General features: G+C 36.2%; 1 protein-coding gene across 11 annotated transcripts in view; it reads right to left on the reverse strand.

Annotated features, from left to right (window-relative positions):
• The window catches only part of DMD (dystrophin), a 1,259,796-nt gene that overhangs the window by 421,601 nt on the left and 820,090 nt on the right, over positions 1 to 18,105 (reverse strand). For all 11 annotated transcript variants that reach the window (XM_082049442.1, XM_082049444.1, XM_082049438.1 and 8 more), the window contains one exon: positions 11,426 to 11,601. In XM_082049442.1, the coding sequence (XP_081905568.1) occupies positions 11,426 to 11,601 (176 nt within the window). The remainder of the gene's footprint in view (positions 1 to 11,425; positions 11,602 to 18,105) is intronic.

The raw sequence follows: 18,105 nt of genomic DNA on the forward strand, positions 1-18,105 counted from the left end.
AGAGTGAGGAGTCACATGCTCTAAGGCTACAACAGTATGGGTATATAGGGTTTAGTCATCTCTTTTAAGAAACCAAAAGACACTATGAAAACAAGGAGAAGGACACCCTGAGGCGCTTATTAGGAAGCGTATACTGATAGGAAGAGAAAGGTGAACCCTATTATACCAACCTAAGGTCACAGAATCAGAGTTCTTTAGGTTGGAAAGGACCTTTAGGATCTCCAGTTCCAACCATAAACCTGACACTGCCAAGTCCACCACTAAACCATGTTCCTAAGCATCACATCTACACGTGTTTTAAATACTTCCAGGGATGGTCACTCCATCACTCTACTGGTGATAAGAGGAACAAAAATCTTAGAATCCCCTAGGCCTAATTTGGCAAGACTAGGCATGATGTAACAGAAACCCAATAGAGAAACAATAGCTTTACAGAGACTGGACATGAGCCAAAGCGGGATGTCCTTGGTTTGCAAGCTGGGAAAGCGGAATGTTCCACTAAATGAAGAAAGAGCTACATGACTTTTGCTGAGCAGTCGCACAAAATGACAATATGCATGTTCAAGAAATTAGGTCCATAAGCCAATGGTTGGTGTCACCTGCAAACTTACTGACGTTTCACTCAATCCCCTCATCCAGGTCATCAACAGAGAAATTAAACAGAGCTGGTGCCAATACTGACCCCTGAGGAACACCACTTGTGCCTGTCCACCAGCTGGATTTTACTCCAATCACCACAACCCTTTGAGCTTGGCCATCCAGTCAGGTTTTTTTTTACACAGCAAATAGTAATCGCATCCAAGCCATGAGCAGCCAGTTTCTCCAGGAGATGGTTGTGGGAAACAGTGTCAAAGGCTTTACTAAATTCTGGTTAGACATCATCCACAGCATTTCCCTCATCCATTAAGTGGGTCACCTTGTCGTACAAGGAGATCAGGTTGGTCAAACAGGACCTGCCTTTCATAAACCCATGCTGACTGGGCCTGATCACTTGGTTGTGCTGTATGTGCCACATGATGGCACTCAGGATGATCTGTTCCATGACCTCCCCCAGCACTGAGGTCAGACCTACCGGCCTGTAGTTCCCTGCATGCTCCTTCTGGCCCTTCTTGTAGATGGGTGTCACTTTTGCTAACTTCTGGTCAACTGAGATCTCCCCAGTTAGTCAAGACTGCTGATAAATAATTCAAAGTGGCTTGGTGAGCACCTCTGCCAGCTCCTTCAGAACCCTTGGGTAGATCCCATCTGGGCCCACAGACTTATGTGTGTCTAAGTGGTGTAGCAGGTCGCCAGCCATTTCCCCTTGGGTTATTTGGGCTTCATTTTGCTCCCTGTCTTCTGGCTCAAGGGGCTGGGTACCTGGAGCACAACTGCTATTGCTATTAAAGACTGAGGCAAAGAAGGCATTTAGTATCACAGCCTTTCCCTCAACCTCGGTCACTATGTTTTCCCCTGCATCCACCAGAGGGTGGAGATTCTCCTTAGCTCTCCTTTTGTTGCTCTTGTATTTATAGAAACATTTTTTGTTGCCTTTTATGGCAGCAGCAAGTTTCAGCTCCTGTTAGGCTTTGGCCCTTCCAATTTTCTCCCTGCAAAACTTCACAGCATCCTTGTAGTCCTCCCGAGTAGCCTGCACCTTCTTCCGAAGGTCATAATCTCTCCTTTTTTCCCTGGGTTTCAGCTGAAGGTCTCTGTTCAGCCAGGTCAGGCCTCTTCTCTGCTGGCTTGTCTTTTAGTACATGGGGACAGCCTGCTCCTGAGTCTCTAAGATTGCCTTCTTGAACAGAGACCAGCCTTCCTGGACTTCTTTGCCCTTCAGGGCTGCCTCCCCAGGGGAGGCCAATTAATCTCCTAAACAGGCGAAAGTCTGCCCTTCAGAAGTCCAAGGTAGCAGTTCTGCTGACCCCACTCCTGACTTTCCAAAAATAGAAAACTCAATCACATATATATATATATATATATATATATATATATATACTTACATGTATACAAATACATGAAAAACAAACACCCTAAATAGAAAAATAAGCCAATTAAGCCAATTAACAGCCCTGCTTTCCTGGTGTCTTTCTCATGGAAACGTGGAAACCTGCATGACTGTTTTCAAAAATTGTTGTTTGTCAAGGATTTCTGGAAATGCAACCCATATCAATGAAAAGCCCTGATGTTGCTGAGCTCCAATATTTCTTGTGTTTCTGTACTACAGCTCTGAATCACTTATGGAGCACTGTTACACACCCAGAAATTCTGGATCTTGGTGATGCATACAGGCTTACCCATTTTGGTTGTTTAGGACATGCAGAGAAGAACCAACTTTACAGCATTACATCTATTATAGTGTTCTCCCCTGAGAACATGTGTGTGTACTTTAGACGTCAAATGGTCTTCTTAAGACAAAATAGGTTAGCTAAAACCAGCTAATCAAAACATTTATGTTTGCGAAACTGAGGCAGATCCTAATCTATGCTGAGATCTGTAGGACTGCAACTATAGAAATGAAGAAAAACTAGCTCCCTGTCATCTTAAAAGCAGAAGTACAGCTTCAAATCTTTCTGAGGCAGTGTCCCCCTCTGTCCCGATTACATGGAAGTCTGAGAATCAGTCGTCCAGTGCTACATCATGAACCACACAATAAAACCTCTGTTCCTCAAAGTGAGGAGATTCCCCAGAACCGAAGCCCTCAGCAACATCTTTACTTTTTTTGGTTTTCTGTCATTTCAACTAATTTGTAAAGTGCACAGCTCAGTGGAAGCATTATGTGATGGTGCCCTAAGGATAAACCTGAGAAAGATACAACTTTAAATATGTTAATTCTGGCACAGAAAAGGCAGTGTTCAACTCAATGCACCTGAGAGCAAAATTATTGAGTTGTATACTATTTTGAACGAGAAATAAAAAGGATTTCTCATCTCCTAGCAGAGACAGCGATTGGCAACATTCGTTTTTCATCTTAAGCACACTGTCAGTTTTACCACCCTTATGAATTCAACTGCAACCCTGAAAACATTTAAAACTTTTCCTAGTCACGAAGAAAAGATTTTTACTTTGATGATTAATTTAAATGTTGATCAGTAGAACTGAGTTTTATTATCTGAGCATTGTGGGATGTTTTAACCTAAGAATTTCCAGGAATTCTTTTAGAAATGTAATATATAGAGATTGATAGATAGATATAGATATATAGATATATAGATATATAGATATATAGATATATAGATATATAGATATATAGATATATAGATATAGATACAGATATAGTTATATGTGCACAGAGGAATTTCAGAATTCAGACCAAAAAAAATGTTCCATAAAGATCTATTTCCTAAACCTACACAGGAACTTAATGTAGTATAGTAATTAAAAGGTCCACTACAATTAACGGGAGCTGCAGGTGCACTTCATAATTTACTTTAGAATTTGTTCTTGGCCTGCTAGAACATTGCTTCTGTTATAAATAACACCCTGCATGACAAGTATCATATTATGCAAGCAGCTAAAATAAAGCACTCTCTATATTACCTGAACCAGTTAATCAAATAAAAGGTTTTAACTTGATGACTGATTGCACCTTATAACAAGCTGATTTCTATCACCATAATTACATTTGGAACAACAGATACATGTAATTTCTAGGTGTTTAAATTCATGGTGGCAATTACAAATTAACAGTAAATTGTTCTGAAGGGAGTACAGGCTTCCACATCTGAGCCTAAGCAAACTGGAATAAGGAGCATGAGCATGACCAGTTGCCTCGGATGTGGCCAGAACAGCTCTTGAAAAAGCAGTTGGGAGTACATCTTGCTGGACAGGCAGGTGACTGAGGAGTAAGATGTCATTTCAACATCTGGTCCTATGAAGCCAAGCAGATCCATCTCCAGCACTCATCTTCACACTGTTATATGCTACTCTCTTGTCCTTTTGAACCAGCCTAAGTTCTCAAAGAGCTTTTAAACTGCTTCTCTGTCTGCAAATGGTTTAATTCATTAACCCTGAAATGTAACTCATCTTCTTTGATGAAAAACTTTGATGAAAAACTCTCAAACTAGAGCAGAGAAGTAGGGAATTTCATATGCATAGTAAATTTTGGTCTTCTACATGACTGCTATTCTCAGGCATTTTACTTTTTATTTTCCATATTGAAACACAGCAGCATTCTGTTTGTGTTTTTTAAATTCATAAGGCCCCTTGGTCAACTATTCTGACTATACAGACATTATACTTCTTAAAGTGAATGTATTCATATGCAGTATTTAACATTAAGAGGGAAATTAAATTAATCAAAATAATTATTCTTCCTAATAGCATTTCGTATATATTGTATTTTGTAGATCAGGGATTAGTTTTCCTAACAGTATTGAACTGAGATCGTAACAAATTCTTGTAGCAGTCCGCAAAATATCCTGGACAGATTTTTTTTTTTTACTGTAATGAATCCTTAGTTATAATGGTTAACTGTTACATAATGATTCTTGGCCCATTTCAAGTATGCTTATATTTTCATTTAAAGCTTCTAGAAACCATATTAAATGCATATTGCAGCTCATGTATTTTCTCCATAGTCAACAATGTGATACCAATACCATAGCAACCCGTAAATAGTTTGTGAAACATATCAGATGTTTACAGTTTGTAACTGCACACAAGTGATGTTGGACTTATTTGGGAGGTGTCAGAGACAGAAAATATGCAATCACAGGGGTAGGACAGATCTGTGCTTGTGACTCATATTCCCACTTGCACTTCCAATAATATTTTTGTACTTTTAATGTTTTTAACATTCAGCTGTTGACACTGTATTTATGGTATTTCTAAGATTAGGAATTAGTGCATTTAGTAGCTGTTACTGAGAATTTCGGAAACCACAAAAATAGTAACTTGACAATTTAGAGAAAATATTTACTAAGAGATAATGACCTTTCTCTAGAGAATGTGCAGATATGTTTCATTTGGGTAGGGGACTTTAAGTAAAATAACTGAAATGAAAATTACAGCAGAAACTTTAGAAAAGTGAGAGGTAAATACTAAGCAGTGAGAAGTTTAGTTGCACTACCTAGAAACACAGTGCAAATTTAAACCAGAGTAACTAATTTTATGCTGGAAAGAAAAAATATATTTATTGACTTGTGTCATAAATGTGAACTGTCATAAAATCTCGTCATCCTAAGCCAGTTTTTAAATTGCAATGGGAAGCTAATCACAGCCTTCAAAATACTGAGTGTTCAGGTGAAGTAAACCAATCACTGGTAGCTAGAGTGTTAAAGACAAAAAAATAATACTTTAATGAAGGTAAGGTATGAAAAATATTAAAAAATATATTTAATTTATAGCCATTATTTCTTATTTAGAACAGAAAGCTTGTTTTTTTTATTCAGAAAAGTATTTGAAAGTATTCTGGTAAACAGCTTTTGTTCTGTCATTCTTTCCTAATTACTTCAAACTCGCTTGAGTAGAGATCTGAACAGTCAGTCTGCAGGTTCAAGCTCATTAAAAGTGCAGATGTGTTTGTAGCTAAAATAATGAAAAATTCTCTTCCATTCAACAGATCCCAATTTTAAGAAATGTCAGATTGTGATGAATAAAAAAAAAAAACAACAAAACCTTATTACTTCTGAAACAGTGAAGGAATCTAATTCCTGGGCATCTGTTTTCAAAAATTACACAAGAAATTTATAACGAAGATGGAAAATACAAAGACCAGCCAGCACCACTGTTACAAGTCTGTCGATGACCTCATTTATGAGCCTTCACCTTATCAAGCTCCTATGTGAGATGTTGCTTCTCCTCATGATTATGATCCCTTGATTGGCTCTGCCTGGCCCATGTGTTCCAGCAGCAGGAGACAAGGTGCAGCACCACACTGCAACCACAGCCCTGGGGTTGTCACCACCTGGGCACCCCAGTGCACACAAGTGCCCTGATGAGAAGCCACCACCTCCTTAAGTCCTTCAAAATTCAAGTGTCCCAGAGGCACAACTCAGCACAGACATGCACAGCATAATACGGCCTGACACACCTCAGGGGAAAAAAAGACAGAGATCTTCTGGTGGTGCAGTTGAGAAGATTTTCAAAATGTTTGTTGTTGTATGAAGAGGAAGAAACAGGTTTTTTTCTCCCTTTTTTGTCTGGAGTTAGTAGCACCTATTCAAGGGGCCAGTGTGACTTACCTGAGACTCCAAGGCCTCCCTTTCTGTTTGAGTAACACTGTTCCAGACTACAAACTCAGACCTCTCCAAAACATGCCACTTGCAGCAAAATGGTAACAAAAACTCAATTAAATTCCCAATTTGCCAACTATCAGTGTATCAGGCTTTCAATCAAGCTTCACTTTATTCAACTGCCTGGTTTATTCCAAAATTTGCAGTAAGGTAAAATGACTGCATGCGCTAAAATTACATTCTCATCTAACTCTTAGCTGGATGGATTAAACTGCAAGATACAGAAACATTAAACACTGAATTCAAATTTCTACAGCTTTGAAACTCTTTGATAAAGGCAAATGAAAGATAACATCCTACACAAACATAACTCGAGCATAACCTCTTGATTTTCAGTACCAAAGAAAGGAGATTCAAAGCCAATATTAAGTCTGTGCTTTGCCTGGGATCAGCTTTTGACCTTTTAAAACTCAAAAACCAGCTTCTTTTTTACTGAAGAGCAGTACAGGTTCCTGAAATTGTTTTGTTCTGTTTTCTTGCCTGTTTTTATTTAAATTGTCCTTTTATGGTCATGATAATTCTCATTCAATAAATCTCCCAACCTACCACTACGATTAACATTAGTGTCTAGTGAACTTACGATCAGTTTCAGTTATTTCTAGAATTTCATGGGTATGATCTGTTTTACAGTTCCTATACAGGTATTTTAATGTATATTCCAAATTATTTAGGAAAACTGGATTAATACATTGAAACTCTCAAAATTATATCATGTATCGTCTTCTCTTTTCAAGTCAACCAAGCACAGGGTTGTTGATGATTACAGGAAATATTCTGAATTTATAGTGTTCCTTATCAATGCAGTGACAATTATACGTTCTCACACAGAATAAATTAGGAGAAGCAAAGCAAGCAGACAATCCAGAGGACTATAAAGGCCCACCTTGTCCAAGCACTGGGGGTGTCCACCCACCAGTCTTTCATTTACAGACCTTCAGTATTGTGTATACTGTTTTCCAACCAAGTGGACCCATGAACTCGAGTCACCTCTCTCCCCACTCATACCTATGGGCAAGACATGACAATGCTGCCCAAAATTTCATGGCTATTTTGGCTGCCTCTCCATACTGAGCCTGCAAACACTGTCAGTAATAATGCCAGGATCACTTTCTTGAGTTATAACTGTCATTTGCAAGCTCAGCATCAAGTGAGCATGATATAGCCTGTTTCTCTGAAATATTCATTGTGTCGCATTTATCTATGATGAAGATCATCTGCCACTCGTTGCGTATCCACTCATTTTTAGTTTCCTATGATCAGCTCATCATTTGAGTACCTGAGACAGCTTAATGTCATGGACATTCTTGGAAATGTCACCATACACCTCTGTTTCCAACTAAATTCTCACATTCATGCACCTTACAAAAATATGCTGTAGTTTCTGTTACTTCTGTTATCTGCCCCACCATCCCCCAGCTGATAAGTATGTTTGAATTTGGCTTGAGAAATATGTCTGAAATGGCTTATGCTCCATCTGTAAACTGTGCAGGATTATCAAAATCAAGTTCTTTCATCTCGGTAAGCAACAGCAAAATAAACAGCATCTAAAGTTTCCTTGTTATTTAAATAATGCTTAGCAACATTACACTTGAATTAGAAATCACTGTAAGATTTCATGTCTGGAACCCATTCAGTTGCTAATTTCTTACCGCTTCTTTTATCTTGAGATCTGCTGAGCCAATAAAATCAAATAGAAAACAAAATTTCAATTGATGACTAGTCTTCTGTCTGAACTGCTGAGAATCAGATTTCAAAGCAGAGTGCAATGTATTGACAACAAAGAATAAAACATTAATTCTATTTTTAAAAATTAGAATTTTATTTTTTTAAAAAAATTACAAGTTTTCTGATTTGTAAAAGATTCTAAGTGTTAATATGTTTTTTTTTCTTTAAATTAAATTTAATTAAATGAAAATGTCTTATACCCAGTCTTCTCTCCCTTCAACACCATTTTTTTGCGTTATGGTTTTAAAATACAGTTCTATCACTCTCAAAATGGAACAAAAAACTTAGAATCACCCTCATAATCGTTAACTTCTTTTAACTGTGAAAATTTTAATTTTTAGGAAAGATAAATATTAAAGAACTATTGAAACTTAAGTGATACAAAAATATAAGCACACTGGCTCAAGAGTTGGTTTGGAAAACAATCTATGCAATGGACAATGCCATGACTATATTTGCTCTTTTGGACTGCTAGCAGTGACATCTTGGACAGAAAAACAAACAAACAAGCAACACCAAAACAAACAAACTAACAAAAAAACCCAAACAAAAAACACACACACAAAAACAAAGCCCAAAAAACCAATACAGAGCAAGATCTAGAAGACCAGGGTGTATAGACTGAGGCAGTGGTACAGCCAAAGAGATATTGAAGTTAGTGTTCAGATATCTGGCATGGCTCCTGTCCAAAACCCAGATATGATAACGCAGATTGAGTTCAGGTACATATTTCTTGACATGACTTAGCTGAGCACCACTTTGCTGCAATTGCTAGTGATAGTCATACTCGATGGTATCTATGCAATAGTGGTTTCAATAAAATGACTCTTATACAAACATACACTAAGACACATATGGGTGAGAACCTGAGTGAGAAAGAAGTGCAGGAGAAGCAAGTAGACGTCACTTTCTTCAACTTTTCTTGTTTGCCCCAAGCTTTGTTCTTAATGAAAAATTAAGTTACATTGGGTGACATGGGTTTCAGGTTCTAAAAACCAAGAACTTGACTGTATCCCAAACCAAATTAGAATATCTAACTAACAACTGAAAGAAGTCAGAGCATAAGAGAGATGAAAATCCCATGACACCAAGTCTATATGAAGACTGCGCAGCAGATAAGCCTACAGTCTTTTCATGCCTAGGATCATCAATAATTGAGACCTAGTTAGAACACACCACATATTCCTGTCACCTAGGCTTCTTTTCTTTAAAAATCCAATATGTAAGAGTGAAAAGATGAGAGAGGAAAAGAAAAAGCATGTATTGGGAGGCAGGACCCATAATGAGGGTAGGATATGTTTCCAAGACATGGGAGCAAAAAGCGTTTCCTGTCTCTGACACAGCCAGGAAGACTGGGCAATGAATAGAAGTGCAAACTCCTCCATCTTTATGTGCATGGATCTCACTATAGTACATCAAAAGCATTTATATCAGTTTAAACCAATTCTATCTGTATTCCTTCTACAGCAATGCATTTATTCATGCAGAGTTCACTAGGTCTCTGCAATCATTGTCCTCAAAATTACTCAAGCTGTTGTTCCAGAAGCAAACAAACTAACCAGTCAACAAGCCAAACAGACCAAATGGAAGAAGGTATGTGCAAGTGTTTAATAAAGATTCTTCTTCTAGGGAACATTACTGTATTACTCCCATTTAACAGATGCTAGACTTCCTTAAAATACAGGATGTGCCAAGAAATTCCATATACTGTTAACGTCACCTTTGAGCCAAAACAGCATTCAGACACACATTTCTATTGTTAAATGAAGGAAAGTACAACGCCAATCTTAACTAGAACTGGAACATCTTTCATGTTCTCAGACAAAGCTCAACCACCAATCTCTTTCTTCTATGCTTGCTGCAGCAGCTTACAGGGCTATTAAAATGATGTGTTATTGTTTTGTAAGTGTTAGCACTTATGTAAAAAGTTAAGGCTTGGAAACACAGATGGGTTTCCATTGTACAGAAGAACAGCTTTTAGTGTGATAAATAAAGGCCAAGGACTCCCTTGTGTAACAAGTAGCATTACCATCAACACCTGGAAATACAGCAGAAAAATATTTAAAGCATCACTGTAGCTTCTGACAGTTATAGCCTACTTATTGTGTCTTTTTCTTTTAACACGCTCCAAGAGAAAATTTAATCAATATTAAACTCAATAGTAAGCTTTCAAAAGAGGTGCTGTTAACGTGGCAAAAATGTATTTCAATCAGAAAACAATTGGTTGCTTAAGGTATGAAAGGAACTAGTTTCTCTTTTCAACATGACTTTACTTTTGGTGATTATTTGTAGTTTTAATGGTTTTGTTCAAAATGTTGACCCTTCAAGGAGTGCTAGAATAACCACCTCTAAAAAACAGCAGGAGACAAAGGCACAGCAGGAAATCATTCCCAAAGAGGACGGGAAGGATCATGGCCCAAAACCACATGGAAATGTCTGAGTTCATTGTGATGTAGTTTAACAACTTTGTGAAGAGCAGTAAGTTTATATATATATAGGCATATATAGAGAGAGTATATATAGTATATATAGTTTATATAGTGTATATATATAGTTTATATAGTATATGTATAGTTTATAGTATAGTATATATAGTATATAGTATATATAGTGTATATATATAGTTTATATATATATATAGATAGATAGGCAAACATTTTCACAGCTTTTGCCCCACAACTGAAAACAAAGATAAATGACACATCAGAAGTAAAAAAAGTGCTGCATGTTACTAGTTCTCCTAGCAAATGTCAAGCATACCTCAATAAGGAATATTCTGATTTTTAAAAAACATGCATGAAGAAAGCTTTACCAGAGAATGTATTTTAAAGCAGAATGCCATGTCAATTTCAGCCTAGCATCTGAGTTAAGAATATATGCCTTTATAAATCTAGTATAACCTGTAACACAAACCATTGCCATATTATCTGTAACTCAAGTGCTCTAGCTTCCTGTGACTGCAGGAGTAAAACAAATTGATCCACAAGTGATTACAAATAACATTAAATTAACCTATGAAATGCAGACATTAATGGCAGTAATTATAAGAAGTGCAATAGATTAGGATTAAATGTATCAATTAGCTAAAGTATTATTAGTACTACCGAGAGATATTTTAATTACATACTATCAAATAGAAAGACGTTAAAAAAGACTGTACATTACATAAATGAAGCTCCATTCTGTTCTACCTTTAACCAAGCAATCATGTTTGTTTGTGTTTCGTTGGATTTTTTGTTTTGTTTGTTTGTTTTTTAACATTAGAAGTGGAATTATAAGTGTGGAATATGGAAGGGAGTGATGGTCACTGACAGGAATAAGTGGAAAAAAGAATTTTTAAAAAAGATCAGGGATGTGAAATTTTATTATTGATAATTTGTTATGAATATGAAAACAGTAGAAGTTGAGAGCTTCATTGAATGCCAGAAGCAAATCTAAAATAACCAATAATAATTTCACAATATTTATGCTCTTTTTTAACCTACCTCTTTTTCTTCTCCACCAATTGTTTGCAGATCTCCTGCCACCGGGTATTCAAACTTTCCAGTTGTTCCTTCAGCACCTTAGCATCTGCTGTTGACGACTGCTCAATAATCTCTTCACCAGTTACATTCAATGCTTTGAGAACAGCTTGCTGTCGCCCAATGCCATCCTGGAGCTCCTGAAAATTACCAAATGCATACATGTATTCATAAAAATGTCAAGCATGAAACAAAACCCTTCATCGCACACTGGCCAGATGGAAAGAGGTGAAACTTTGAGCTCTCCTCTGAATTCTAAACGAAAAATACGAAGCCAAGTAGACAGAAAGATACATCTCACATTTCAGTAACAAGTACTTTCCAGTGCATCTCTGCAGTCTTTTTCTTCCCCCTGTATTCTTGCCTGCTAGAGATTATTACAGCAATATTCTGCAGATTGATTAATAAGAAAAACTTGTAACAAATTTACTTCTCTACCTCCAAAGATACAAACCGTATTTATTTAACAGCCTATGAAGCACTTTAAAATTTAAAGTGTGCAGCATTTGGAGTTCCTATTAACCATCAGCACAAATAAGCAATCTCAAGAAAGCAAAGACTCTTTGAAGTACTTCTTTTGATTCCATTAAGAACACGTTTGACTTCAGTTGTGCGAAGCCTGATAATCCATTCTCCCATGGCTTTTTGTGCATGTTTGTTTTCTTTTGTGTGTGTGTGGGGTGGGGGAGGGATTGTTTGGTTTGGAGTTCGTTTGTTTTTTTGGCAGGCAGGGTAGTATTGGGGCACATGGAAGAGGGAACCTACACTTCTAAGGAAAAGTACTACTTACATTGTTTCTACTTACACAGCAAAATGCAAATCTACCAAAAGATAACCAAGATGAACCATTTTCTAAGTTTTACTAAATGCATTAAAATATATTTTCTACACCTTTTATCATAAAAAGCTATCATACCTGTTGCTACCTTACACTGTGTTTAAGAAAACCACAGTTCTGAATCTGTAGCTTAGATTTAAATACTGTATGCCTGTTTAAGAAAGTTCATACTTATAAATAAGGAAATCAACCTTTTCATATCTTTAATCATCAGTAGAGCATGAGTAATTTTTTCCTTGAATTCCTCAGAATGTACAAGCAGAGAAGTGGAAAATAATTTTCAACAGTTTACTGCTAAAATAAGCAGAAACTGAAATAACTTCAACAATTCATACTTATGATAGGTTTCATAATCTCAGGAAGTGTGTCTGAATCTTATCTACACACAAAAGCTTTCAAGCAAAACGCTAAATCTGCCTTTTCAGGAAGAAACAAAATATTTTAGCATATCACACTCTGGAACAACATTATATGTTTGTCTTCTCTTTCTAAACAAGCAAGTTAGTAAGTCTGCATACAAACATTAAATTTATCCATGAACTGGTTAAAATGGACAGGATACAGCTTTCAGGAATGTAAAAGATTAACATGACTACTATTCATGCCTTTTTAATATATCATGTGCATTAGATCATCAGGCATGAGATTATGACTGAAAGTTCACAAACTGAACCACACCTGAAGTTAATTTGTTTTAATATGACCACACTTCAGTTGCCAGTTATTAATGCGTGGAAGTGCAGAAAGTCCTATCCCAACTTCTGCACAAATTTTACACCAACATTTTGAACACCAACAGCAGCACAACCAGGGACACAGAGGTCAATATCAGCTCGCTGCTGTGGCATTTCCCCACAGCTGCAATAGTCTGCAGACTGTTTTACTATGTTTTTACAAGATGAGAAAACTTTTTTTCTGCTGGATCCTAGCAAGCTACAACTGCCCAGTCACGTCGCCTCAAGCAACCTGCTGGCCCAAAGTGTCCCAGCACACTTTGCTTTGCCTGTAGAACATGTAAGATTTCAAGATACTACTGTAGCAGAAGCTACAAGACCTTCTAAGATCCAGAAAAGCCTCTATGAGGTATCAGATTTTCTTGTCTTTCTACAATGCACATTAATACAATAATACCTGGTCCAACCTTTGGCTGTTGTTTTGAGGTACACAATTCTCTATTAGGAGTAAATAGCAGTTATGGACAAGTAGTTTGCCTAAATGCAAATATTCTCTATTATTGTGAGGCAGAAAAGTCACTGGTCTTTCCAATACACACCTCAGTTTTGGTAATGCCCAGCTTAAAATTAATATTTTGGGTTTTGTACTCATTCATTGTATTTCATGTTGATTTTAGTGCAAGAGCCTTTGCATTATGCAATAGGGAGAAATATACTGGTAAATCAGTACAATAAGATGTCCAGTCTAAGGAAAAATATATCACAATAAGTGGTTTATTTCCAGTGAGTCATCTGAAAAAAATGTGCTATCGCATGTACCTGAATGAACTTAATATCCATACAACTTACACACAAAAAAAAAACCCACCTCAAAAAACCTCTCTACTTATGGAATAGGAGATCAAGGCAAGGAAAGGAAAGAGGGGAAATTCTAGTCCTTGAACTCCAAAGTGTCCAGAATTCAAATTTGTAGAAATTTGAGGTTATCTTTGCACCAGCCTTTCGAAATGGCAAATAATCACCAGTCAGTATATTATTAGAAAGTAAAATGCTAATTACAAACCTCTTTAAATACTCTTCCTGAGCCCTTTTCCTGCATTCACAGTATCTTAAATTAGTTTTTCTCCCTCCCCTGCCATAAAAAGTCACCAAAAAAAAACAAAAAAAAAAAACAAAAAAACCAAACCAACAAACCAACACTATTATATGATTTGCACACTTACTTCAATTGATGTAAAATTGACCAAGGGAATTTTCTGATTTTTCCATGGTATATTATACAAAGTAAAAAGAGAAAATAGCTAACTCAATGACAGAAATGGTCTTTGAACTTAAGACCCCTATTGCCAAAATGGGAACCTTGTGCAGTATGTGTAGGAAGGAGAAGTGTGAACTTCCATGAGATCATGAAAGGACTCTAGCCATCTGGATATCAGATCACCATGAAAATGCCAATTTGAGATTTTTTTTTTTCCCCAAGTGCTCTATACATTTTACACTCTTCACATGCTGAAACTGAAACAACATGTGCTGATGAAGTTTGTCTAGATTCCATGGCCTAAGAAAAAGCAGATTATTCTTGCTACCGGGTACCACACAAAACACAGCAACCCATTAACCAATTTAGTTGTCCTTTTTTTTTAAAGTAGTTTTGTTTAAAGTGGACAACTATTTTGCTCAAAGTCATGTTTTCATGCACTCATCCCAGAGCTATGAACCACAGTCTTTTCTCTACTTACATTCAGTATCTACAACTTGTCAACAGCTATAGTTCCCTATTCATTCCCTCTCTATCCTGGCCACACACCTGCATGAGGGCAAGGTGCTGGGAGCCTACAAGGAGCTGTCCCCACAGCCTTACGCTGACATTGAACCTGCTGACATTGTCCCCCACAGAAGGAATGCTGTTTGAATCTGCTTCTTGTAGTTTCACTTCACATTTCACCCCTCTGCACAGAAATGGCAAAGTGAAAAGGCACTTCGCCCTCTGGATTTGCAGCTTCCTTAGGCCAAGATACTTGTACTTGCAATTATACAGTTTCTAATCACTTTGCGGACACAGTGAGCAAACAAACATTTTAAAATGGGACATTTATATACTATTAAAAATAAAACAACTCAGAAAAGACAAGACTTCATCATATTTGTACACACCGAGATAATAATAATTTTGAGTGGATTGCAGATATGTCTACATACTTTGTGTTTTCACCATGTTGCATTTTTAGCTACTAAGAAAAGCAGATTATAATATAGATACCAATCACTATAATTTTTCTTTCTTGTAATACCCAAGCATAAACAAGTAGGGAATGACACATCAAAGTAAAGTTTAGAAATTCTCTCAGATTAAAAATTGCAAAAATAGTTGTTGCACCCTTTTTCTTTTAATGTTCTTTCCACAGTTTTAAGAAACTGTATCATTCAAGGAGCCAAAGAAACTTTCTCCTGAATATGGATGATCAATGTATATCTTTAAGTCAGGTTATTAACAGGACACACAATGATGCTCAGTTAAATGACATCTAAGAGTTACACTACACAAATTTCTACATAGTTGTAGAAAAACTGCACATGGACTTTAGAGACATTTTTATGGATCAAGATCCAGTAGGTAATAGTTTTGGATACCTAAAAATGCCTTTACTTTGTGTGGAGCAGGCTGATTCGTTGTGAATCATCTCGTAACACGTGTTTAAAATGCAGCAAAATACTCCTGTTGATTCAATCACACTATTTTACCTAAAAAAATGAAAGCAAACAATATGCTCCTCACTGACATTGCATTCTCTTTTTAAAGCCCTGACTGTGCCTTTTTCTTGGTTTAGACAGCTGCCAGTAACCTTATTTCACCATGAACAAATAAAACTGTCAAAAAGTTACCTCATCAAATCCAATCCTACATCAAACAATTTTATCTACTGCATAAATAATATGTAATTATAAAAAGTCCTTTAGTTGTATAGATTTTTTTATTTGAAGGAGTTTTTTGTGGTGTTTCCCCCCACAAACACTTAGTGGACACTTATTCACAGTTCAGTATCTATTTTGTCATAATGATACTACACATTTGCTTAATCTACCATCTACCATCATCAAGAGTTTGTTACACTTTGTTATTTTTGTCCTGAGAAACTATGATTAAACTTTTGTAGTCAAAGAGAAGTAACATATAATTGATGAAAAATTTTACCAACCAGTGTCAAGGAAAATTCCTTACACCATGACATCCCCAGGTGCCACATTTTTTTCCTCATGCCATTCACAATGCTTGTGACAACGGACCAGGTAAAACAACAATGACAACAACATTATTGGTTCAGACAGATTCCTGGTAATAATTAAAATAGTGAAAAATAAAATTATTTGAGTGGATGATGATTTGAAGTAAACCAGTTTGATTGTTTTTCCTGTATTATGTATTTTAAACATTCAGAGTTCTTACCCACTTACCTAAGTGGGTACAAAAATGGCATCATTTCTTTGCCTTTATTTATTAGTTGTTAGTTAATTTGTACATACATCATGCAATTCTTCCTACAATCTCATTTCCGCATGTCATTGAATGAAATAGCATTTTAGTGTTAAACTTAATCATAAACTATTCTATGAGCAATCTTACCAGTATTTTCCTCTTTCTATTGTAGCAGACAAACATGCTTAACAATAATTTATTGTTATGGAAAAGCCCTGTAGCAACATGAAGAAATACCACAAAGAAGCTAATTTCTGTCAGAGGCACTAGCTGGCACAAAATGTTTTCAGAAAAAAAAAAAAAAAAATTGTATTGCCTTTCCTTAATTTAGGGTAAGCTACAGATCCTAAATTCATGTAAACATATCATGCACCAACTTTAGAAATCTGCAGTCTTGAATTTGACATTAATGTACTATGATTCAGTCATTTGCATAAATCTCTCTGCTTCCTCAAATTGTTTAAAAGCATAAGGTTGACATAAGAGTGTCTACCCAGATGCAGCAATATAAATCAGAGTGCTGTGAAAACATTTGGTAGAAAACTACCCCAAATACAATTTGCTAGCATTTGGTTACCAGAATGAATTTGCCCATTAAAAGTAGGTACCTCTGTTCAAGATTCTATTAGAAACAAGGAAGAAATTAATTTTCCAGACAGTTAAATCACATTGATTTAATCTGGAGACACATTACAGGCACTTTTGGGGGATTAAAGCTATCAACAAAAAGTAGATGTTTTTTCCTACGTTGTTTTGCTATAAGCAACTGTGCAATCTTCATTATTATGTGTGCATTATGTTTGTTATTGTGTTATTATTATAGTATGAATTACGGAATCTCAGGGTAGCTGATAGAGATGCAAGGGACGAAAAAAAGTAAAAAATTGAAGGCAATGTTTGCTAAGGAGTTGACAATAATTCAAAGAGAAATGTTTTCTTCTTAGCATAAACTATAGGAATTATCTTGGTTTGAATATTATTATCAAGTCTGTGAAAAGAGCAGCATTTGAAAGAGTTGACAGTAGGCTCTGGGCAGATTCTACCTGTAGAGAAGAACTGGGATAATTTTTTCAGTTGTACTGGGTTTGTACAACAAACCCAGTTGTACATGAGAAACCAAACATGAGAAACCAAAGGAACACTTTTGTGTTTGATTTCCTTTAACCTTGCCTGTACAGAAAGTTACAAAGCACTCTCTGGGCCCCAAAAGCATTGAAAAAAGACATATTATTGGTTCGGATGACAGCTGACCATGGCAATTTAGTCATTTTATTGAAAAGTATTTAGATAAATGGTATTGTTTTCAAATGTTGACACTTTGCAATCGCCTAACTCCTTGAGGTTGTATAAAGATATTCACCAGCAGATTAATAAACAAGAAAGTCCATCTCTACCATTATTTCCAGTGAGATGTAATTGTTAAAATGGGCCATATTCCTTTAAATTTGCATTTCACTTCCTTTTCTAAAGCGACACAAAATTGTGATGAAAGTAATTTCTATATTAAACTGTAAAGTGAATGACCAGAGGTCTATTTTGTGTTTCTAATCCAAATCACACAGTTTCTTCTTATTGGTATATTAATTCTACTTAATTTTAGAACTGATTTAGAAATACTGCAGGGAGAGAGAAGATACTTCTTTTTTTGAAAAAAAAT

This window comes from Streptopelia decaocto, assembly GCF_964273445.1.
Source record: "Streptopelia decaocto genome assembly, chromosome: 1".
Taxonomy (NCBI): Eukaryota; Metazoa; Chordata; class Aves; order Columbiformes; family Columbidae; genus Streptopelia; species Streptopelia decaocto.